The following is a 23,259-nucleotide window of genomic DNA, read 5'->3' on the forward strand; positions in this document are numbered from 1 at the left end:
AACTGAAACTTGTTGAACGTGGTTCCCCGATTTCAGAACAACAAACTTTGGCCAACAGCAGCAAACGGCAGCAGCACCCTCGTCACCGGCAGCGATGGGCCATCAGCGGGGTGCTAGTACGGCGGGCCTTACATCCAACGGGAGCCAACAACCGGCAGCCCAATCCGTTCCCGGCACACCGAACAGTGGCAGCAGCCACAGCACCGCTTCGCCGATGAAAAAACACGTCCTGGACAATCTGGCGAAGCTCATGTGTGCCTGCGTAGTGATGAAGATCGAGGAGTTTACGCTGTACCGCGTGACAACGTCCGGGAACAAGCAGATGCCAAAGGAGTTCGTTGCAGGTAAGACGGTTCAGATGAGCTGGCAGAGAAGGAAGGAGCTGTAGAGAATATTCTTCAACACTTGAAAATGAGTTAGCTTCGTGCCGTACGTAGATGTGTGTGTGTGTGTGTGTGTGTGTGTTTGTATGACATGCAATAATTTATACATTTTCTTTTTCACGTGTGACACAATTTATCGTTTCATGGTGGGTATCACTAATGAAGCTCAAAACAAGCGGAAGAAAGGTATCCAAAGCGTGACTATGTTTTGCAACACGACTCCCTCACTTGTTTGATTGTTTGCTATGCTGTTTCGTAATCTTTCTACCTTCCATGCTCTAGTGCATCCAGTTGATGGTCACTTCCTGTCAGTTAGATGTTATCTTTTCATCTATCAACTTATCATAGTCTGATTTTGAAACTATAGCCTAGTTTAAAAATATTTTTATTTATATTTATTATTATGTTTGGAATACATGTTCATCAAAAAATCATTTAGAAATCTGAAGGGAATGAACGAAGCAGAGCAGAGCTAGGGGCGGGATAAAAATCTGCAAAAATTGTTTTAATTAACTGGACGGAATTGCTAGGAGCATGTGAGCAAGGCCCTCACACGAGACGATAATCTTGCTCACTCATTCTCATCGGAGGACGAATCCATATCATCAGTGTGCATCGAACCAGCATAATCTTCCTCCCCGATGATGGTGAGGCTAACGAAGCGCACCGTAAAGAAGTAGAAAAACTCCGCAATGCTCAGTATACTGGCTCCGGTAAATAGGCCCAAAATTCCACCGATCGACACAACGACGTCTATGTCTTCCCGTACGATCTGTCGCCGGTAGCGCTGCGTCGGATGGATCATTAGCTTTAGCTTGACCGATCGTTCCTGAAGATCGTTATTGTACGAATAGCGGCCGACGACTCGAATCTCACTCTCGGTACAGGACGGATAGCAGTGGCATGGATACCCGCCCGTGTACCAGGGTTGTAGAATTCTCGTTGGAGGAGCAATCAGGTTGTGGTTGTCTAGACACTTCAGCCCTTCGTAATCGCAGGCGGAACTGTTTTCATGACCTGCTTGGTGACAGAAAAGATCTTTTTGATGAAGACTTTGAGGACCCTTAAGAGAGTACTTGCCTGCAAGCAGCATATTATGATGGTAGCAATTGCACACCCGTAGCTGAATCGATTTCAAACACTCTGTGACGCAAACGCTGTAGCTATACTTCCGATAGCTTGTGTTGCCGGCAGCTAGGTGAAGCTCGTCGGGAAAGAGACATCGTCGCACGTCGGTATCCACCGAGCGTACCAGCGGGTCGTTAACGATGTTCTGCAGCGTGATGTAAATCTTTTCCTCGTGGCCGGACACTATTTGCTGAAACTGTAACCGTCTCAGCAAGATATGCGGGATGTCATCCTCGTTCATAATGTGTGTCTAGCGAGAGAGATAGAGAGAGAGGAGGAGGCTTTATTTCTAAACCTTGATGAGGTCCTGTGTCACGGATTACTTACCGAAACTGCTCGATTAAAAACCAAAAACAGATCTCCATCCGGATGCTCACTGTCCATCTTCAACGGCAACCAATGTTTCCCATGCCTGCCGTAAAGGGGAGCAACAAAGCTATCAGAGACGGCAAAGCTTACTTCCTCGCAACTTACTTCTCAGCCGTATGCACAGAATTGAGCAAAAAGCACAGCCCCAGCGTCGTTTCGATGGGTTTAAAATAACGACAACAGTCGAACGGCTTTTCGTTCCAACGACATTCGCCGAAAACTTCGCTACAGTTCGCGCGCACCACAGCCGCAGCATGGTTGTACCCGGTCTTGGGACACTTCATGCATTCCTCGCAGTCCTCGTACATCGAGCAGAAGCTCGTGATTGTACCGACATTGTACAGGTTGTGAAAGACGATCCGCAGCAGAAAGTCTTCCACGTCGTAACTGTACTCCATGTCGCTGTTGTGCTCCTTCAAACCTTCGATGAACGATTTCATCCGTGGGTAACTTTCCTTCACGTACCCCATCTCGCAGACACCGACGGACGGAAACACTATCGGACCGGTGCGCGTGTCTATGTTTTCCACCGCGATGCTGATGGTGTCCTTGCGAAACAGGTCCATGTAGGCCAGTATCAACCGTACCGCGAATATCCACCCAACCAAGATGCAAACGATCCAGAACAGTCGCTCCGTCCAGTGGTACCGGCGGTTGAAGATGTAACCGATACCGGCCAGCGAAGCATTGTTGCAATAGTCTACCAGGATGCGATAGAATGTGCGGCCGACTCGTAGCACCAGTGACATCGTTCAAGTGGAACTGAGTCGTCGAATGTGTGGTGAATCGTGATTTTGCTGCTAAAAGCTCACGGGATGTGTGCGTGCGAGGAAGACATAAAATGCAGTGACAACCGTTTGTTTGCACGGTGTTGACATGAATATTACATTACGTTTAAATTGTAGTAACAAATTATGTTTTTATAGCTACGCTCGCCATTTTCACTGCAGGGTTTCACATGTCAGAATTTGATATTCTGTAAACGTGAACTTGGGGCGGTCTGGTGGCCGAGGCGACAACAGCGCAGGTCTTCACACGGCAGGACCGGGGTTCAAATCCCATCCAGACCGTCTACCTGGTTGCAGGGCTTGGCTACCTTGCTACGTGTAAAATCAAGTCACAGAAAGCCAGAAATGGCAGGCCCGAGACCTTTCGAAGTTGTAGTGCCACCCAAGAAGAAGAAACGTAAAACACATGTCAGATTCTTTTTTAATCATCATAATCGTATTTTAAGCGATCTCCTGTTTTTTCAACATAAGTTGAAATCTCGTTTATAAAGCGTTTGTCAAAGGATTATTCATTATTACGAAGCTGTCCAGTGCAGGACCGACGTAGGTACTGTGTCGGTTACCGGACTGTTCCCGAATTTCTCTCACTCTTCTTGGCATTACGACCATCTTAAAGTCATATCTGTCATTTCTGGCTTACTATACTTAAAGATACCACGTAGTTGGATAGACAGTCCTTACTGTGGGAAAAGATGGGATTTGATCTCTGGTCCCGCCGTATGAAGACTGGCGCCGTTGTAAAATAATTGAATCCCCGATTTTGCTCCACAACCAACTAAGACAAACAAATGTGCTCGCATTTAATATTCTGACACGTAAAACCCTGCATTTGATTGTTCACATTTCATTTCGTAATTAGCGTAATCAGTATTTCGGACCGTTAAATAGTCGTTTTCTATCGTTCGATTGCATGCATTCAGGAGTAAATACGTTTCTTACTAGTAGTTGTTAAAATCAAGGCTTATGTCATGTGAATATTTATTATTCGTATCTAAAAACTAAAACTTTCAGCCGATCGTGACAGAGTGCCACCCGACATGGCTACGTTGCATGCCGAGTTTACCTACTTTTACTATCCTGGAGACTTTGTGTTTCCTTGTAAGTATTCCGAAATGTATTAAATAACAGTTTAGAAAGAGAACAAACGTTTAACTTCTGCCGCTTTGCACTCCCCCCTCCCACAGTACCACCCTCGAAAGCGTTCGTCCACATCAACCCCGTACAAGTGCACTTCCACCTGGACAGTCTTCTGTGGCTGAGCTCGTTCTTGCTGAACCTCCACGAAAGCTTGCTGCGCACGAACAACGTCACCAGCGGTCTCAGCTCCCCGTCCACCCCTTCCAGCGCCTCCGACCCCGAACAGCAGCCCAACATAATGTACATGGACGTGAAGGTGGAATGCATTATGCCGCGGTTAATATTCGAAGCCGCCCCAGGTTCACCACTGCAGCGTGATCGACCGAAATCGATGCACGTGGAGGTTTCTCGCTTCGCGCTTACGAACATCCGCGAGACGGGGTCTTCGAGGGCGGATCTAGCACAAGCGATCTCCTCGCTGCAGGAGGGCAGCCTTGTGTTCGGATCCGGGTTTCCCTCGAAGCCAGGCGATTTGTGTATCGTAACCGATCGGATACTGTCACACATTGCGGCAACGGATTTGGGCGGTGGAATGAACGGACCACCGGTGTTGAACGGGGGTGACGGAGTCCAGTCAGCTTTTAGCAATCTTACCCGGTACGCAACGTGGCGTGAGCCGAGGGATGTATGGTGTTTAAAGCTGGACCCAGTTTGGGTGGAGTTTTACGGTGCCCGTTCGATCGGTCCCAGCCGAGCGATTCCGTTTGTCGATGCGGTACCGGTAACGATCTGGTTGCATGGCCGTTCGGATGAAATACCGGACCTAATCGCACCGGACACGATTGTCGGCGATGTGAGCAAGCAGCAGCGTGTGCATAATAGCAATATTTCTATTTCCAACAAATCGAGCGAGAACAGTCTGATCCTGTCCGTGAGCAGTCTAAAACAATCACTAGATTTAGAGTCAACGCCACTCGGTAGCAGCTACTGGAGTGGTGGTGGTGGTGGTGGTGCGGGCGTTGGTACAGGGGTGGACGATGAGAAGCGCAAACGGTTTTCAACGGCCTCTGCTCAAGGGCCCGAGGCGAGGACGCAACCGCAACTACCCACAGCATTCCCATCGGTCGAGGCGGACAGTGAAACGGACAATCGGACGGCCGATCTGCACGTCATCGCCCACGTTTCCAACCTAGTTAGCGTTCAAATCGATCACTATCAGTATCTGTTTTTGCTTCGGCTGGCCGAAGAGTTAACCGAGCTGGCCACCTTTCTGTCGCTCGATTCGAAGCGTATTTTGCAAGCGGTAAGCAAAGCATAGAAGATAGAATGGTGTCGGTAATATCAGCTTATTTAACTGACTTTTCGGGCTGATCATTGCAGGCAAATACGGAAAAATCGATTATCGTTGGCTGTGTGATACCGCAGGTGGAAGTTTCGCTCGTGATGCCTTCACAGACGCCCGGCAAGGAGTCGAGTGGCGGTGATGGCGAGAGTGTTTTACCGGATTCGGCCAGCTTAGGTAAGCGCTCGCCCGTTTTCCATCCATTCGAGAGAGAGTGTGTGGAGTTGGGATTTTAAGCGGTCCAAATTAACACACTATTCAAAATCATCCTTTTCCCGCTTTAGGTTCCGGGTGGCCAAATTCGATGGACCAAACAAGAAATTCTAACATTTTTAGCAGTACCGAATGTCCCTCCCCAATCGCAACCGAACCACCGGTGGAAGTACATCACATTTCCAATCCCAATACCCACGGGTACGGCCAGTAGTATACGATTTTCCCACTGCCAGGAGATTTACCGGGTCAAAAAAAAAAAAAAAAAAAAAACGTCTTCATGGCAAAAACTAAAGTCGCACCATTCAAGTAATGCTGTCCACACTAATAAAACAATTGTTGAATACAAAACCATTATTTAACGAAACTGCAATTTTGTTCAATTAAAATGGACATCATTGCTTGTGTGGTAAAAGTTGTAGATTGTTTTCTAAATTTTTGTCATGCAATTTTTTAACCTGGAAAACCCTGCAATAGCCTCCCAGACAACTTCCACAATTGACCTCGATTTTTCTCCTTCCACCAGCCACAATGTACAGATACAAAGTATACCGACAACCTCGTCAACGTCGGGCGTTGCCTCGGTCGAAACGCCGTCCTCTTATTCGGTCATCGTAACGGCACGTACCGTCGGTTCCGCGAATGTCGCCATTCCGGTTCAGGGTCAGCATACGGCTTTGGGTCCTCCACAAGCACAATCGAAGGCACGCAATGTAACCACCGATTCGTCGTCCTTTTCGAAGGATCTCAATTCGGGGCTTAGCTCGATGAAGAAAGGCTTTTCGCACCTGATGACTTCAATCGATTCGGCGCTCAAGACCAACACGTTGGACGATATCAGCGATACGTTGTCGGTGCAGTCGGATCTTAGCTCCGATTCGGAGCTGCAGCGCGTGCTGGAGGATACGGAGAAGACTACCGATTGCATGGACGCCATGTTTAAGCTGAATCCGTTCGGGCAGGAAAGCGCCATCAAGATGGCACCGATCGAGGTGGCCAGCGAGGTGTGTGAGGATCCGTTCCTGACGAACATGTCCTCGCCGTCTGATCCGTCCGAGAGCAGCAGTCTAAAGCGCCGGGACATTGTGTCGATGGTGACGTTTAGGTCAGTAGATTGTCTGGTGTGTTAACGGGTGTTAAAGTTAACAATAATTTACTCGCAATTTCAAAACAGATTGACCACGGTGGAGGTGATACGACAGAATGTGGGCAATGGTTCGTCGCTCCGGTTGCAGGTATCCGCGATTAGTTGTGATGAGTGTGGTGCGATACCGTGGGACGAATTCCAGGTACGTTTTTTTCCCAACCGGCAGTGGTAGTGGTAGTACACTATGGACCCCTTCACCATTCCTGACAACAATCCACAGCAGGAAGAAAAGAAAATCACGCACTAAAAACACAACAAACAATCTTTCTTTCGAAACAATTTCCTTCTCTTTCTTTCTCTCGCTCTCTCTGCTCTCTCTTTTTCTATTTTGAAATTTTCAATCTAATTTCTCCTATCGATCGTCTCGTTTGATCTCTGTACTTTTCTATTTTGTTTGGTTTATTATTTCTATATGTGTCGTTTTCCACTAATATTATTCGTACGGTATCGAGTGCATATGGTGGTATCACAACTGCATTCTTTGAAAAAAAAAAAAAAAACAAAACAGTTGTTATATCTTTCGGTGTCTATTTATTGAATAAACTCCACGCATTCGTATTTGTTAACATGCATTTTTGAGATGGTGGACAAAAAAGCTTTCTGAATTTGTTCCACTGTGCACTGTGTTTGGTTCCTTCCGTGAGTTCTCCGAATCTCTGTAAATAGAAATCCCCCATCGGAAAACTATCTGTCCCGATATGTGTGCTAAATGTCTCCACTGCGAACTGCGAGCTTGAACAAAAAAACAAAGCGGTTGCTTATATTCCACTATCAAATGCAGTTGATATGAGCATCCAGTATGAATGGAAGTTTTTGTTTTTATATTCCACATTCTGATATCCTTTTTCTGTTCTCGCTCCGTTAAATTTGCCCTTACAGGGTTTCCCAGGCCAGCTAAAGTCTGAATAGATGACCCATCCCACTCTCACGGGCACTCACTTTTTGTTACTAAGATACATTAAATGGCTAAAGTCTGCATAGATGCCCAGCCCCCACTCACGGGCACTCATTTTTGCAACTGAGCTACCTTCACTTTAGGTAAAAGTTAAACAAAAATGTGAAAATTTGTTGTAATAATAGTTTATAATGATTAAAATAGTAAACAAATAAATAATTATAGTAAAAAGTCTGAAAAAGATACCCTTTTGCGCACCTCAGTTGCAAAAATGAGTGCCCGTGGGTGGAGGGGGGGCGTTATCTATTCAGACTTTAGCCTAATTTATAATAATTATAAAAAATAAATAAATAAATAATTATATTTAAAAGCCTGAAAAAGAGGCTACAGTACCCCCCCCCCCCCCCCCCCCCCCCCCACTCACGGACACTCATTTTTGCAACGAAGTTACCCAGAAGGATATATTTTTCAGACTTTTTACTGTAAGTATTTATTAATTTATTATTTATTTATTATTTTTATTTATTTATTTATTTTATTTATTTATTAATTATTACGGACTGATGCCGTATTGTCACCACCGCATGTGGTGACTGTGAAATATATTCACGAAAAAAAAACAATTAACAAAATTAACTAGGCATTTCCTCCTAGTTATTTGCCATACCCCGGGCATGCTCGGTAATTTATTATTTTTAACTATTATAAATAATTAGAACATCGATTTCTCACATTTTTGCTTAATTTTTACCTAAATTTATAGTAACTCATTAGTGAAAAGTGAGTGCCGTGAGTGGGGGGGGGATCTTTTCAGACTTTAGTCGAAAAAGATACCTTTTTGCGTAAATTTAAGGTAGCTCAGTAGCGAAAAGTGAGTGCCGTGAGTGGGGGAGGGGTCCTCAATACAGACTTTTCGCGGCTAAAGTCTGAATAGATGCCCCCCCCCCCCTCACGGCACTCACTTTTCGCTACTGAGCTACCTTAAATTTAGGTAAAAGTTAAGCAAAAATGTGAGAAATCGTTGTAATAATATGTATTATAATTAAATATAATTAATAAATAATAACTAAATAAATAAATACTTACAGTAAACAGTCTGAAAAATATACCCTTTTGGGTAACTCAGTTGCAAAAATGAGTGTCCGTGAGTGGGGGAGGGGGAGGCATCTATTCAGACTTTAGCCCAGACTTTTCGCATCGTATATGCAATTGATGCTGTTGACATACAGTGTTACAATGTTGAATTGGCCGGGAGAAACCCTGTAATATGAAAATTTAATATACTTACCAGAAAGAGCTCAAGAGACCAATTTGGCATGTCCTTTGTATGTTTTGATTACATTTTTATACAACTTACGATATGAACCGTAAACGCACCGATTTTCTTTTTTTTTTATATGGTCGTGATTTATTCCTTCATCAGTTTTAGCTCCTCGCACATTACATACATATCGCCTCTTTTGTGTTATGTATTTGTTTTTTTTTTTTTATTTCCAATCCGCTTTCCTTCTTCCTTTTTGTCATTCCTATACTACTCTACTCGTGCTAGTATATGACAAAACCAACAATAACTAATAATATCGTACCGTGTTACTAACCATATCTTCTAATGCGCTATACATAATATTTATACATAAATAACTCTCAATACTATCCAAGTGGTTAATGTTGTTGAAACGTTTCTTTCTTTTCTTTTTTCTTTTTTTGCATGCGTTTCTCTATCTCATCTCTATCTTGTATAACAAAATAATCAATCGATAACAACCGACCGAAACATACACATCAAACGAACGGTATCAACGAAATAATATTTAAAAAAAAACACACACACACACAAAAACACTACAATCCTGTGATTACTCGTTTCACCTTCAAACAAAACTCAACAAATACTACATATGGACACCATAAAAATACGATCATGTGTTGGAATGGATAAAACACTTAACATTACCGCTTTTTCGAACGATCTGTATGGATATCGTTCCGTAAATTTGTTAACTTTTTGTACACTATTTGCACAATTTTTGGTACAATTTCCGGTTTGGTGTCTACCGTTTGCGGACCCTATAAATGCTGTATTATGCCACTATGCCATGCTACAATGTAACGGTCGACTTTCTTTACTATCGGTATCGATGGACACCCCTGTGTGTTCTGTTCGTGGTGGTGTTGTGACGTACCAAACATAACTATCGATGTTGTTTCCTGTGGTGTATGTACGTGTGTGTGTGTGCGTGTTTGTGTTGTGTATGTATGTTGTTTCCGATACAATGTCCAATCGAAACCTATTACAACAAACGATCGTTGCACTGCCATCAAAAACAAACGAAACTGCTCACTTGCGGCTGACCCCATGTCATACACGTTACACGCCACGATTCACAAAAAATAAGGGTGGCCACCGTAAGAGCAAGGTATCTATACATTTGTTCCATTAACCGTCCTTACTACGTGTTGAGTTTCGTGTTACCGAAATATGTATTATTTTAAATGTGTTTTTTTGTTTTGTTAAGTGTTTCTTTTTTTTGTGTTAAACGCTTATTTTTGTATAAGCAGACAGTTGTTTAAATTGCCACTGTCCCACGTCCTGTAACGTTGTAGTGATGGAAAGAGAGATTCTTTTTTGTTTGTCGTTATAGTTTTGAAAATATGTTTTGCCCCACGTGGGCAGGCCCCAGCTAGTGTGAGGATTGTGTATACTACTTAAACGAGGAAACGAGGAAGCATGTGTGGGTTTCTTGTTTTACATGTGTGTTTCCATTAGTTTCTTCAACCTGTACCAGTAAAACTTTTTTTTTCTAAAGGTTTTTGTATAAATACGAACGTCACGTTATCCACGAACCCCTGTGTGTCTGGAAATAGTTGTTCATTGTTGAAGAAAACCCTTTTCTTTGGAGTCCATAAGCTCCCGTCACCCATTTCCAAAGCTTACACTAAACCAGCACAGACAGTATCGAAACGTTTTTTGCATCCCAGCTTGAACTCTGCCCGATCATTCGACTGCTTATGATCATGCTAGTTTAGTATAGTTAGTACTAGCAATCAGGTTTGCTAGTTATTAGCGCACATCCATGCTCAGAGAAAGAACCTCAAACTGTTGCTTAAAAAATAGATACGTTGAAAGCATTTTTATTGCATTCTTTTTTTTACTACTAATAGTATATTAACTTTAAGGATTTGAGTTCTTGTTCAAAGGGTTCAAAGGAAGATAATAAATAGTTTAAATAATGCTTTTATAACCTCAAGCTTTATTGCAACTCTAGAAATAGAGCTCTAGAAGGTTTACAAATACTGAGATACACAGATAAAAAAATAAGCGTCCGTGTGTCTAAAACGATGTAAACGTTCATGATAAACGGCAGTCTAAAGCTTGCTCAAAAATCATCCTAGTACAACCATAATACCAACCATAATTACATACGAGCTACTTTGCAATTTAAGCGTTCTCTTTCAATTTATATCCTTTAAAAAAATTAATTACTAAAAATATGTTTTTTACCGGTCACTTTTTCAATATCTTTCAAGCATAACCCCATACGTTTGCGAACGCTTCAGCAATCGTTTCAAATTTGACATGTCAGTTCATCCTGGCCATCCTTCACTTCAACCTAGCCTGTGTCTAGCTCAAACTTGGCCATAGTCCTGAACGGGGGTAACAGATCACCAGTTCTACCTGGCAATTGTTTACTTCATCCTAGCCATTTCCTAGGCATGGCTCGCACATCGTTAGTTCTTCTCGGAAACCCTGTAATGACACTGTCCACTTGAATGAAACAATTGTCCATATATCGCAGATGATTAACATTACTACCTCGTTATTGTTCATGTGGACAGTATAGTAACTCTTATGCAGTACGAAGCTCACATCGTCTAGGACATGCTTACGGTCACTTATCTGTCTGGTGTAGGTTTTCTTCTTGGCGCCTAACGACACCTTCTCTTGGCAATGCTTGCCATTTTTGACTTACTAGACCTTATTGATACCTCACAGTTGGATAGTCAATCCTCACAGTCCTCACTATAGGGGGGAACGACCAAGATGGGATTTGAACCTTGTGAAGGGGCCGGCCCTGCATATATAAATTCTTTGGTATAGAATCAGTAGGACGTTACAGTGCTATATCAACGTCACATAGGGTAGTGCAGATGGCATGTGTTTTCCAATATTCTTCCTTTACCCATAATTGCCTTCCGTTCATAAGCCACCTTCAAACCGATAAATGTCTATCACACCCCATACGTCGTGTCGATCTTGTTAACGCACCTTCACCATATTCTATCTCTCACGCAAAAGTTTGTGGCCTAGTGTTTGCTAGCGTAGCATTTTTCCTTCACTTCTTTCCTTGTTCGTTAATCTCTCTTTCTTCTACAATGTGTGTCTATTTTTGTTCTCAATTTTGCATCTTATTCTTACCATTTTCTACTACTCTCTTTATCTTCACAATTTGCATTTTTATTTCTGTGTGTTCTTCATACGTTGCACTACTTTTACGTTGAAAGCTTTTTGGAAGAAATAAAATTAAATCTCTACGTTTCTTTTTTTAAACTTCAAATTTTCTTTCTAACTTACACTTGCAAAAAAAGAAAAAAAAACATTTTATTTATTACATGCAAGAGAAAGTAAAATCACTCATAAACTTTAATAATTTAAATTTCTTTTACTTCTTTTTTTCTTTCTTTTCCCCTTTGACTTTGCTCAAATGTGATTTTCGAAAACACATAACACAAATGATGGTGTGTAAATTAAACTCTGGTTCTGGAAATGTCCCAAAATCCGATATTTGCGCTCTGCGTTATGGCGTTATGTGCGTTACTACGCGTATCTCGCGATGATTGGTTTGATGTTTTGGAAATTTACGAAATGGCGTAAATTCGAATCACCCAACTCACCACCACCACCACCACCACAGACCAAGTTCGGAACTAGATGTAGAGCATGGAACATTGCACCGCATAATCCGGAAGCACCGCCTTGTGTTGCGATTAGATTAGAGGAGGAGCTCACCCTGCCGGCTGATTCGTGCAAAATCACCGACAAGAAGACAATCCTGAGGTAATGAAGCTAGATAGATAGCTTTCAGAAGAACTCGCCCCATTTAGGGTTTCTTGATGGTGTAACGTTTCCTTCTTTCCCCCGTAACGCTTCCTTCGCTGTAACGGTAGCTGGTTCAAACGGAAGCTAAACGTCGAGATCAAAGACATCGATCTGCAGCTGTCCATGAGTACGGTCGTGGGGTTGGGCGATCTGGCCGAGGATGAGGTGATACCGACCCCGATCCCGATGGAGGTGACGGTGGAGAATGTGAAGATCAATCTGATTGAGGATCGGCCACCGGTGAACATTACCTCGCCCGGAACGCTGCCCGTAAATCTGGCCATCGGTCGGGTGCTGCTGACACGCGACGAGGCGGGCGTGTTCTACGTGCAGCCCACGTTCGGCAGCAAGGCGGACGACACGGTGGACGGTGGCAAGCGGAAGCTTAACCGATCGGACACGGAAGTGAAGCGAGAGCGGGATCGTGAGGTGAAATCGCTCCACCTGGTGCTCCAGCAGCTGAAGCAGGACAACGACAGTCTCAAGAAGCAGCTGACCGACAACGAGAAGACGTCGGAAAGCAATAGGTGAGCGTTGCTTTCAACTCCAGCTGATAAAGGCGTACAATTTATAACCTCAATGCTCTGGCTCCAAATTTTTGCAGAATGAAGGTGCGACAGGAGAACGAAGTGCTGAGAAACTATCTGAAAGCTGCCCAGGACGATATTACCACGCTGCTCGACGAGAAGCGTACCCTGATGGCGACGATCAAATCGCTCCAGGATCAGCTAACGTCGCTCGGTGACGTGCAGCTGGGCCAGCAGGATGGCAAAAGATAGCACAACTGCATGGACTGTATACAGTGCTGCGGTGAAAATCCATTCTAAGCCGGTTACTGCGTGACGTGTGAACCGAGATAGGAGGGTAACGGTGGACGGACGGGTAATGATGCGAGGTGGTACACGAGCGGGTAGCGTATAGATCGGTTTGTGCTTAGCTAGGGTCGGTTCTCGAAAAGGAAAGCGGAAAAGTGTTATTAATTCTTTAAAATAATTTTGGCAAATGGGACAATTTGCGTCGGTTGCATTGAAGCGGGAAAGGAATGTTAGCCCGGTCCATCGCCATCATACTTTACGCCCACCGTTACAGTAGCATGTATGAGTAAACCGTCTCATCGATGGACGGAATCAAGTCCTGCCCACACACACACACACACACACACACACACACACACACACTGACACAAGCGATCAATGGCCAACAAAAAAATGGCGATTTTATTTGTTTTATTTTGAATGTTTTACGGAATAGACGTTACTGAACTAGAAGCAAAATCCCAAAAAAAAAGGCAATGAATTATAATTGCCATTAGTGATGGGTGCGTCGTCCCGGACCTACCCGGTCGGAGCCAATAAGTTCGGATCGATTCGCTACGGGTCGACCCGGACTCCTTCCACCCACGGGTCGAACTCCGGGTCGATCCGTGTAGAGAGTTCGTACGACCCATCACTGATTGCCCTGTTTAGGGAGTGAACTTCACCGTTTTTATTTGCGAAAAAAATTCAACCAAATGGCAACCAGCTAGCAATAACGATGCTATTCGATGTAGGAGCAGGACTCAGTGTTCGCGGGCGATCGACAGTGAGCTGTGTGGTGTTGTCTTACTTACTAAACAAAGCAAAAACAAAAAACCCATTCCTTCCAGAAACACGTTGTGAATAGAATGCACTGCTACCGTTCGTTACATTCTTGTTTTTTTTTTTACTAGCAATAATAGCGCATTCATCAGGCCAAGAATTCTGTGTGATATTAATTTTACCTGCCCGTTTCGTTTCCTGGCTGTCTGGATGTGGCTCCCAATAACGTAAACGGCTACAACTGAGCGAAAGCAACAGTGTCTCTGGGGGCACTAGCACTACCATTCCCGTACTGAACGAGGGAGAGAGCGGGAGAGAGAGAGAGAGCGATAACGGAGTAATAGACTCATAAGCATAAACCAGCCTGTATTTAGGATAGGATTTGGCAATACCTTAGCAAATGGTGCGGGGAGTTATCGGTTAAGGTTAATGGTTGTTCTCGGTTCTCGCGCGTTCGAATGTTCGTACACCGTTAAATGGGTGGATGGGGGGATGCGGGGGATTCCCAGCAATTGCATACATGAGTGAAGGTTGTATTTTTTTTCCCTGCTTTAGTTTAGTCGTTTTCTCTCGTGATACACGCGTACGAACAAACCTTCGTATCCTCCTAGTAGCTAGTCCGTTGTACAAAACGAAACGAAAAAGAAAGAAAGATAGGATGGCATGTGTGGATATATTTTGATGCGGACCGCGTCCGTATCCGGATTCGGTACGAATTATACAACCCAGACTAGCGGCACTAGAATAGGCATGAACCAAATATATTATACACGCAACAGGCATGCATGCGGGGCAGAAGTACGATGAGGGAAATCGGGGAGGGGGGAGGGGGGGTAGGTAGTTAGGAGGGTGTTCGCGCTCTAACCATCACCAAAATTAAGTGTTTTCTGTTACTGTTCGTTGTAGGTAGGTGACCGGAATCGTAAAACCCGAATCGTGTATTTGGAACTGTGTGAGAGAATATTGACCGAAAAGGCCTCGGTGTCTCGGTGAAACTGTTCGCTCCTGCAGTGGGGGGCTCAGTACTCAGCACTTTAAATGATTACCAAACAGTGGACGCAGCTATTTCTACACAGAACCAGTTACAGTTCCTAGAACTCTGTGGTGTGGACTCTATCCGACGACCTCAATATGGAAGGCTGCTTTAGGTTTTGTCATGCTGTGAGAATGACACCATACTACCGATCCCCTTCAATCTTTTGGGCTTTTACGGATTTTTTTACGGACGAACTGTGAAGCTTAAAGGTTCCACATGCTCTGCATACACTCTGGGACAAGATCTCCGCGATGCGTACGAATCCAGAATCAAGAAGCGAAAGTCGATTGCTATCTCGAAGAATTCGGATTGAAGCACTCCAAGGTCTAATAAACTAGCAAGAGGGTCTCTTATTCAAGCTCGAGACACAGACCTCTCTCAGGAGATCATCAACTTGAATCGTCCGGACACGTCTAGACAGAGTCATCTGGTCAAGGTCAAGGGTTCTTACACCATCGATCCTTTCAGATGTTCACATTTCCATCCTCCAGGATCCTCCTCAAATCTGTGCATGAGAATTGAGATTAACTGCACGGGCACGGCAACAGGCACAAAACAGTGCAGTACACTTAAACGGAATCATACACTTGACACACTATCGCCCATCTGGGCAAAGGGTGAACCACTTACAATATTTAAGGCAATATGTTTAAGCGAAGAAGAGAAAACATGTGATTATTGAGATGGAAAAATGTGGCATTAGCATGCATCCAAAATACGTGTTCATAGGGCAGACGGAAAGAGGAGAGTTGCATCATCCGGCACCCTATTTCGAACTTCCGAACAGTCAGCGCACATTCAGAAGCAAGGAGCGCTAGTTCTAACTACGCGTCTCGATCATTATCTCCAAAGTACACCGAATGCAAAACCTTTAAAACTACCGAAACTCACCTTCAACAGTACACGGCAACAGACACCGAGCAGGGGAAGAAAGGTGAAGCAAGACGCCCAGTAAAAGTGTTACTGAATAGAACCATATTTACCGAATTATAACAAGTTACCTATCTATTGGATTCAATAAAGAAAAAAAAAGCAGCGGAAACCCAGCGAGAAACGAGCCCCTGGATGTGATGAGAGTGATGCCGAAACTATCCTTATTTTTTAATTTATAACCGGATTTACATCACCCTAATGGAGATTCCATGCTGTCCGGCAAAGGGGTTTGGAATAATTTATGCGACACACCACCGTGCGCCATTTTGAAGTGCACGTGATACATCTACGGCTCCAGACAGCAGTTAGCGATGGCCGTAGCAAGAGCGTTCCGTGTGCTGTACCGCATACTGGTCGATTACTGTTCGAACTGTTCGTTGGCCGGCGTTGGGTACATCTCCAACCGGAAGTACCACTGGACGGAGCGGCTCTTCTGGATGGGGTGCGTCCTGTTCGCGTGGACCGGTTCGTACCTGCTGATCAAAACGTACATGGAGCTGTTCCGGAAGGATGCGGTCAGCATTGTGGTGGAGAATCTGGACCCGCGGAAGGACATCACCAGCTTTCCATCGATCGGTGTGTGCGAGATGGGCTACACGAAGCAGCAGTACGATGCGCTGCAGCAGGTGATCGAAGGGTTTCGAACGAACGACGAGATGGAGTACAACTACGATGTGGAGGAGTTTATGCTGCGCCTCATCTACCACAACCTGTACAACTACGGTTCGATCAAGTCGTACTGTGCGATGTACAAGGACTGTGAGGACTGTGTCAAGTGTCCGGTGGATGGCTATCCGCGGTTTTCCACCGCGGTCCGGGCCAATTGTTCGCAGCTGTTTGATGAGTGCCGTTGGAATGGGAAGGTGTTCGACTGCTGCCGCTACTTTCGTCCGATACAGACGACGATGGGTTCGTGCTTCTTGCTGAACTCGATACAAACCGTTAGCAAGTAAGTGAGGGGGGGGGGGGGGGGAGATCAGGGGTTTTTGCAGCTATTCTGCAGAACATGAATGCTTCCTTCCTTTTCCTGTGTTGTGCTAGATATGGCTTCCAGTGGCTTCGAATGGATATGAGCATGGGATCTCCCAAAGGGGAGCTGTTGCTGAACTTTAGCCGAGCAACAACGGTAAGCGTGGGCTATAGCTTAGCTTTAAAGTATCTGATGACTTCGCTCACGCGATCTCCTGTGCCCCGCAGGCATACGTCCAGAACCAGGAGGACATTCCCCACATGCTCCTAACGACGCTCCAGTTCAACCAGATGCCGGAAGGCTACGCGGGCAAAATCTTCATCACCGTGCAAAACATTGCGAACGATCCGCTCGTACGCACGGTGGGTAAAGCGGTCCGGCGGTGTGTGTTCCCGGACGAAGATACCGATACGCGGTACAAAAGGTACAGCTACAGTGTGTGCGTGACGGAATGTCTGAAGACGGCCCAGATAAAGACGTGCAACTGTTGCCACCACAACTTGCTGCTTGGAAGTAATTGGTCGAAATTCGTTTGGGCAAATGAAGGACCCGCTTCTTCATGCTAGATCTTCATCCCTTTGCAGAGAACGATAAGAGTCCGGTTTGCGGGTACGACGGGCTCAACTGTCTCGATCAGCGCGATCTGATGTTTCCCCAGACGACCATCATGCAACCGTGGCGTACGAACGGGCTCGTCTGCGACTGTTTCCCGTCCTGCACCGAGCACGAGATCCGCATCATTGGACGCGAATCGGAGATGGAACGTCGGACCGGCCGGTCGGTGTTGATCAAGCTGATGGGCCTACCGTCGCAACGCTACCGAAGGCAGATCGTGCGTGAGGATATCGATGTGGTGGTATCGATCGGTGGCATACTGGGGCTGTTTACCGGGGCAAGCATTTTAAGTTTGGTAGAGTTTATCTACTTCTTCACGGTGCGCTTCGGCACGTACGTGGTGACGGAGATAAAGGAGGAAGAGTATGCGGCTGCTAGTGAGGAGGAGTCGGAGGCGGATGGCTTGCAGGAAAAGCACCACACACTACGCCATGCTTGAGGGGAGATAGGAGACCTAGGATATTTCTTCAAGTTTTAAATAGATGTGTTAGTGGTAAGGGGTTTTTAACATCTCGCTCAAATAAATAATTTAATGCCACGCAACTACTCGTCCACTTCCTTTCGCAAACGCAACTCCTGACAGGCGTAGTAACGTTCCACAAAGAAAGTTCCTCTCCGGCCAATGCGCTCTCCACGCCTCACCGAACCCACCGAACTGCCTCGAAAACTGTAAAACAGGTCACCATCGGCGGCGGTTGCCAGGGACAACGATTCGGGGTTATTTGGTTACCAATCAATGCAGGCGTACCGTATCAATGTAGGCGTAGTGAGTGAGTGGAGCTGAAGAGCTCGCGCGCATCGTACGTTTTCGGAATTCTGGGCCCCGGTTTGTTGGGCGAAACCCCTTTTTTCGCTCGAAATTGTCTGCGGCGCTCGGTGGTCGTCCGGCATAAATAAATGTTTGTACCGCGCCGTTGAAGTTTTTTGACGGGTTGTCGTAAAATTGATTCACCAACGGGCGAACCCTCGCCCCCCGGGGGACACGGGAAAGGAACTTGTGCAGGTGCTGGCGTCGGTTTGCAGTGGGACCACGATGCTGGTGAGGGCAACCAATTCAAAGGACACAGAAGAAACAACGGTAAGCATGGGGGGGCTGGAAGAAGGGAGGGACCTAATAAATAAAATAAAAGAGAAAGAAGATATATACGGAGGCCGTAGGAACAAAGCATCAATAGCGTGGTATTGGCTAGTGTGACGTGTTTTTCGGGGGGAAGTTCTTTTGGAAATTTGCAACAGTTTCTCCTTAGTCGTCGACAGAGTTGGCTGATCCGGCAGAACCCGGTGCGATATATCCGCTGGCCGTGCGCGACCGAAGCTTCATGGAGGAGCTGAAGGACACGAGCATCCACCATACGGCCCTGCGGCTGGCAGAGGACGTGAAGACGATGAAGCTTTACGGTAACCTCTACAAGATGGTGCAGGTGTGTGAGAATCGTTCTCGTAACCCCTAGAACATTGCCTATTGATTTGTCCGTCTTCTTCTCCATCCAAACGCAACAGAAACTTTCCTGCTCGCCGGAGGTGGACAAGGACGACATGAAGCAAACGCTCGAAAGCGCGATCAAGTCGAACGGGCTGGAGATTGAGATCCGGAACGTGATCTACCATCTGATACGGAACACCGTAAAAAGTGACACTCGTCCAACGCCCGCCAGCAGCGATCCGTTGAACTATCTACGCCGAGCAGGTATCCAATGGGAACGACGGGTACGCAAGTCGTTGAACTCGATGTGCTCGGAATCGAAAGCGCAACTGCACGGTCAGATGCGCACCGCATCCGACCGGGAGGAGATCCTCTCCAAGTGGGACGAGCTCAGCACCTATCAGATCGATCTCAGCAACTATCGACCGGTGTACGCTCCCAAAGATCTGCTCGACGTGCTGCTATCGCTCAAGGGACCGATGAAGCAGGATGAGACAGAGTAACCACACACACTCACACACACACACACCCAACCATATGATTCCATTTTTTTCTCCATTCCCATTCCCGCTCTCCAACAAGCTCTTCTAACTATTCCGCTCTGTTTCTATTTTTCCAACGCTCCCTCCGTGGGCTTTGTGAAGCTTTCTACCAAAATGGGAATTTTCACACATCTCCCTCACGGTAAAGAACCTGTGCCAGCTGAGGACACACTTCTCGGAGGTGTTAAGAAACGACAACAACTTTGGCGATTGGTCGGTAACGTGTCAGAAGGTGCTGAAGACGCGGCATGCACCGCTCTGTCAGCAGGCTCTGAAGAAAGGAGTCACACCACCACCGTTGCGGGGAGCACTTTGGTCCTACGTGCTTGGGAGTCAGGTGGAGCAACACGTGCGTTCCGGCTGATTGGGAGTTGGGATTTGAGGAGTAATGTCTGACGGTTTTGTTGTCCTTCTTCTTATGCAGCACGTGGAACACTGGGAAGCACTGCGCCAGTCGGTACTGACCAACGAGTCCATTGTGGATAAGTTGGTTTTCAAGGATGTACAGCTGACGGCGACCAACGACGATCGTTACTTCGTGTTCGAGGATGTACTCTATCAGGTGAGTTGTACACATCTGTTCCGACGGTCGGGTCCCTTAGGTCCCGTGACTACAGTCAATTTCCTTTGCTTTGCCCATGTGTCCCTTTGCGTTCTATAGACTTCATGCGATGGTTGGAGTCATTCTCGTGACATGTCCTGCACATTGCGGCTTTCTTCTGCTGCCAATTGCCAATCAATTTATGGCGTTGACTTTGAATTTACCCATATAGCTGAGTAGTCAATCAACAGGAGCTTAGGCAGTCTAATTCGTCTAATCAGATCCTTATTTTAAGGAAGCCCACAGTGTCCTTCCTCACAAACGCCGTGGGAGGACTCTTCTCACATAGAGTGCGCATAAGAAGCATAATGCGTATTTACTGACGGACTTGTTAGGCGCTACAGCAACATAGCAGATTTAGTGGCTGACGTCCCAAAACCCTCTGAAGTACCATTATCTGCCAAACTATTATCCTTTCAGTCTGACGCATGATTGGCGGTCGAAAAATATTTGAAGTTCAAGGTCGTCTAGTGATGTGATCTGATCTCTCGAGCCTGGCGTCTATTTTTTTTTCCTTGGCACTACAACCTCGAGAGGTCTCGGTCTGGCATTTCTAGGCTTTCTGTGACTTAATTAAACCCGGAGTAAAGTTGCCTTACTTTCGGGTAGGCGGTCTGGATGGGATTTGAACCCCGGCCCTGCGGTGTGAAGACCTCAGCCACCGGACCGGCCCAAGCCTGGCGACTGTAATTGGCCGCTATTCTAAGTAAGAGTGAAGCCATCTTAAAGTCCTTAGAGCTCCTTTCATTCACTCCTCCTACTCCAATGTTAAGAAGGTATCTTTTTCTTTGAATTAGTCCTGCCATCCATTATATCGAGACAACAGGCCAAGCAGATAGTAATATCCATCACTTGGAGTGTACTTCACCACATCAAGTCACAAAATGGGCGTTCCTCGTTGAATTCTCCCTTCCAGATTATGCTCTGCTTCAGCAGAGACACCGAAATAAGCCAACTGATCCAGGTGGAGTTTACCAACTCAGCGAAAGCGAAACAGTACGAAGGTCCACCGTGTGGGTTCGTCCCGTTCCACGGCATCTGTATGTTGGCGGCCCCGTTTTGCTATCTTTACGATAATCCCGTCTCCTTGTACTACACCTTCCGGGCGTTCTACATTCGCTACTGCCATCGACTGACGACGATCAACACCCATCCACAGGGTATCGTGAGTTTGTGCCTGCTGTTCGAGAAGCTGCTGCAAACGCACGAACCACAGCTATGGTCACACTTCCGGGAGCTTCAGATTCAACCGTAAGCAACCACTCCGGTAACATTGTCTTGCTGGGCTATTCGACGATATTTTTTTTTTCTCTCCCTCGCAGGATTCGAGTTGTGTTCAAGTGGTTGATGCGCGCGTTCAGCGGCCATCTACCACCGGAACAGCTGCTCATACTGTGGGATCTGATACTGGGCTACGATAGCCTCGAAATCCTGTCCCTGCTTGCCATCATCATACTGAGCTTTCGGCGGGAAAGCTTGATGCAGGTAACGTCGGTGGAAAACATTGAAGCCATCCTGTCCGATCTGTCCTCCGTCAAAGTACTGCCACTCATTCAACTGACACTGTCGCGGGATTAACCACTGCCCCATGGCGAAAACCAAGCATTTTACCACTACTTCTACTACTGCCGGATGAAAATAGATGAGCGAGTTTTGTTTTGTTGTTAACACTATTTTAACAGGCGTTTGTGTCGGTTTTATTCTGCTTTTACTTCCTGACTGGCAGCGCACCAGGCAGTGGAACTAAAGGAGCAAGGATCGTTTCATCGATCAAATCCTTGCTTTACACACATGCACACACCGATGCCAAGACACGGCAGTTTTGTGGCGCGTTTTACCAGTTTTTCGGCTTAAAGCTCAGCTTCGACAGCCACGAGGAAGAGGTGGAATCCTTGATTCCGTTCAGCTCCTCCACATCTCCACTCTCCCCGTCCTGTGCCTCCCGGATACCGGCCTCCCGCAGCTGTTCGATCAGTTTCTGGCGGAAAAGGATTTTCTGCGGCAGTTCGGCATCTTTGTCTTCGGTTTGGGTTCTTATCTTTGTCAGTGCTTCGTTGTACGTCAGCCCGTACCATTCGATCTCTTCCGGCGTGTACTGCTCCAGGTAGCAGGCGAACTCTTTCAGATAGTCTTGCTGTTTGGCCGGTTCCGACGCTAGCCTTGGACAGCCGGCGGCAAGCTCTTCGAGGATTTTCCGTTTCAACTTAATGGCCAGCATGGAGCGAAGATCGCAAGCGGGCGTTTTGAGCAGATAGTGATCGAACCCATGGTGATCGTGTATCTGAGCCAGCGTCCGGTCGGTTACGGTGACGGCCATGTACTCGTTCAGCACCCGGCTGTGAACGACCGAGCGGCGCAACACAGGCACCCAGAAGTGTGGTACGCGCCGTTTGTACTGGTTGCGCTTCTGGAAACCCTTAATGACCGCCTCACCACCCCAGATGCCATCGTGCGCTTCCGGCGGATCGATCATAGGAAGCGGCACGTTCTGGATAGGTGTCACAAGCCCGGTAATGTCTTCCCTTTGGAACATTCCTAAATAAAGCAAAAGGTTCCTGTTATTGATAAAACTTCTTATCGGAGCCACCCATCACTGCCCCTGCTCTATACCACTGACCATCTTTAGGTACGTAGTGTACTGCCGCGGGCTGTTGATACTTCCATTCGTTCCAAAACTTCCGGTACGCTTGGGGCAGCAGCGCACCGAGTCCTTTGGTGAATCGGGAGGATTTTCTCAACCCGTAGAGCAGGTTCGCTCCCTGTTGAAAGTGCGACGTAAACACAAAAACATTGGATGATGAAATATGGTGCTGGTTACAGCATCGCAACCACCACGGCAACTGGCGCCGTGGAAGCGCGATCAACGGGCCTATTCTGTAGGAATGTTTACGGCACAAGCTATTCTTCACATACCTGTGGAGTCGCTGAAGCCATTCAATAATCAATTTCGAATAAGTTTTACACAAAAATATCAACAAAAAATGTGACCAGATTTGCTGTGTTATGATGTGCGCAGGATGGTTGGTCTTTTTCCCGTACTTTTTTTTTTGTTCTTTCAGCCTGATTTGACGTTTGACGCACTGTGCAGCACAGTGTGCTTGGATCATGGAAACAAAGTGCAT

General features: G+C 46.1%; 4 protein-coding genes and 1 long non-coding RNA gene across 8 annotated transcripts in view; 3 read left to right on the forward strand and 2 right to left on the reverse strand.

The window, feature by feature from the left end:
• The window catches only part of LOC118514676 (UHRF1-binding protein 1-like), a 31,258-nt gene extending 16,589 nt beyond the window's left edge, over window positions 1-14,669 (forward strand). Inside the window, exons 5-16 of one of the 3 annotated variants that reach the window (XM_036061721.1) lie at window positions 37-344; window positions 549-569; window positions 3,680-3,766; window positions 3,853-5,048; window positions 5,126-5,264; window positions 5,372-5,501; window positions 5,827-6,405; window positions 6,475-6,589; window positions 9,739-9,759; window positions 12,256-12,398; window positions 12,509-12,967; window positions 13,045-14,669. In XM_036061721.1, the coding sequence (XP_035917614.1) occupies window positions 37-344; window positions 549-569; window positions 3,680-3,766; window positions 3,853-5,048; window positions 5,126-5,264; window positions 5,372-5,501; window positions 5,827-6,405; window positions 6,475-6,589; window positions 9,739-9,759; window positions 12,256-12,398; window positions 12,509-12,967; window positions 13,045-13,219 (3,373 nt within the window). In that variant the 3' untranslated portion in view covers window positions 13,220-14,669. The remainder of the gene's footprint in view (window positions 1-36; window positions 345-548; window positions 570-3,679; window positions 3,767-3,852; window positions 5,049-5,125; window positions 5,265-5,371; window positions 5,502-5,826; window positions 6,406-6,474; window positions 6,590-9,738; window positions 9,760-12,255; window positions 12,399-12,508; window positions 12,968-13,044) is intronic. The other 2 variants (XM_036061723.1, XM_036061722.1) reach the window with 2 other exon arrangements.
• Window positions 13,499-19,527, reverse strand: LOC118514685. The gene is made up of 3 exons (XR_004906688.1): window positions 19,499-19,527; window positions 17,990-17,995; window positions 13,499-13,617 (listed from the first exon to the last, which is right to left on the reverse strand). It is a non-coding gene; the product is annotated as an uncharacterized LOC118514685 (long non-coding RNA).
• On the forward strand, window positions 16,237-18,114 carry LOC118514678 (sodium channel protein Nach). Its single transcript, XM_036061726.1, has 4 exons — window positions 16,237-16,935; window positions 17,028-17,112; window positions 17,184-17,469; window positions 17,541-18,114. Exons 1-4 carry the CDS (start codon window positions 16,298-16,300, stop codon window positions 18,008-18,010), a joined length of 1,479 nt encoding a protein of 492 aa, XP_035917619.1. The 5' UTR covers window positions 16,237-16,297; the 3' UTR covers window positions 18,011-18,114.
• Window positions 18,323-21,957, forward strand: LOC118514677 (TBC1 domain family member 19). 2 transcript variants are annotated; one of them, XM_036061724.1, is made up of 7 exons: window positions 18,323-18,649; window positions 18,819-18,992; window positions 19,072-19,493; window positions 19,639-19,885; window positions 19,961-20,098; window positions 21,054-21,388; window positions 21,460-21,957. In XM_036061724.1, exons 1-7 carry the CDS (start codon window positions 18,605-18,607, stop codon window positions 21,713-21,715), a joined length of 1,617 nt encoding a protein of 538 aa, XP_035917617.1. In that variant the 5' UTR covers window positions 18,323-18,604; the 3' UTR covers window positions 21,716-21,957. The 2 variants fall into 2 exon arrangements, with proteins under 2 accessions (XP_035917617.1, XP_035917618.1); XM_036061725.1 differs by having other exon boundaries at window positions 18,335-18,649; window positions 18,829-18,992.
• On the reverse strand, window positions 21,794-23,216 carry LOC118514680 (39S ribosomal protein L28, mitochondrial). Its single transcript, XM_036061728.1, has 3 exons — window positions 23,051-23,216; window positions 22,755-22,896; window positions 21,794-22,672 (listed from the first exon to the last, which is right to left on the reverse strand). Exons 1-3 carry the CDS (start codon window positions 23,069-23,071, stop codon window positions 21,972-21,974), a joined length of 864 nt encoding a protein of 287 aa, XP_035917621.1. The 5' UTR covers window positions 23,072-23,216; the 3' UTR covers window positions 21,794-21,971.
• Window positions 23,217-23,259: the final 43 nt, after the last annotated feature.

The sequence above is a fragment of the Anopheles stephensi genome, chromosome 3, assembly GCF_013141755.1.
Source record: "Anopheles stephensi strain Indian chromosome 3, UCI_ANSTEP_V1.0, whole genome shotgun sequence".
In the NCBI taxonomy this organism is placed as follows: Eukaryota; Metazoa; Arthropoda; class Insecta; order Diptera; family Culicidae; genus Anopheles; species Anopheles stephensi.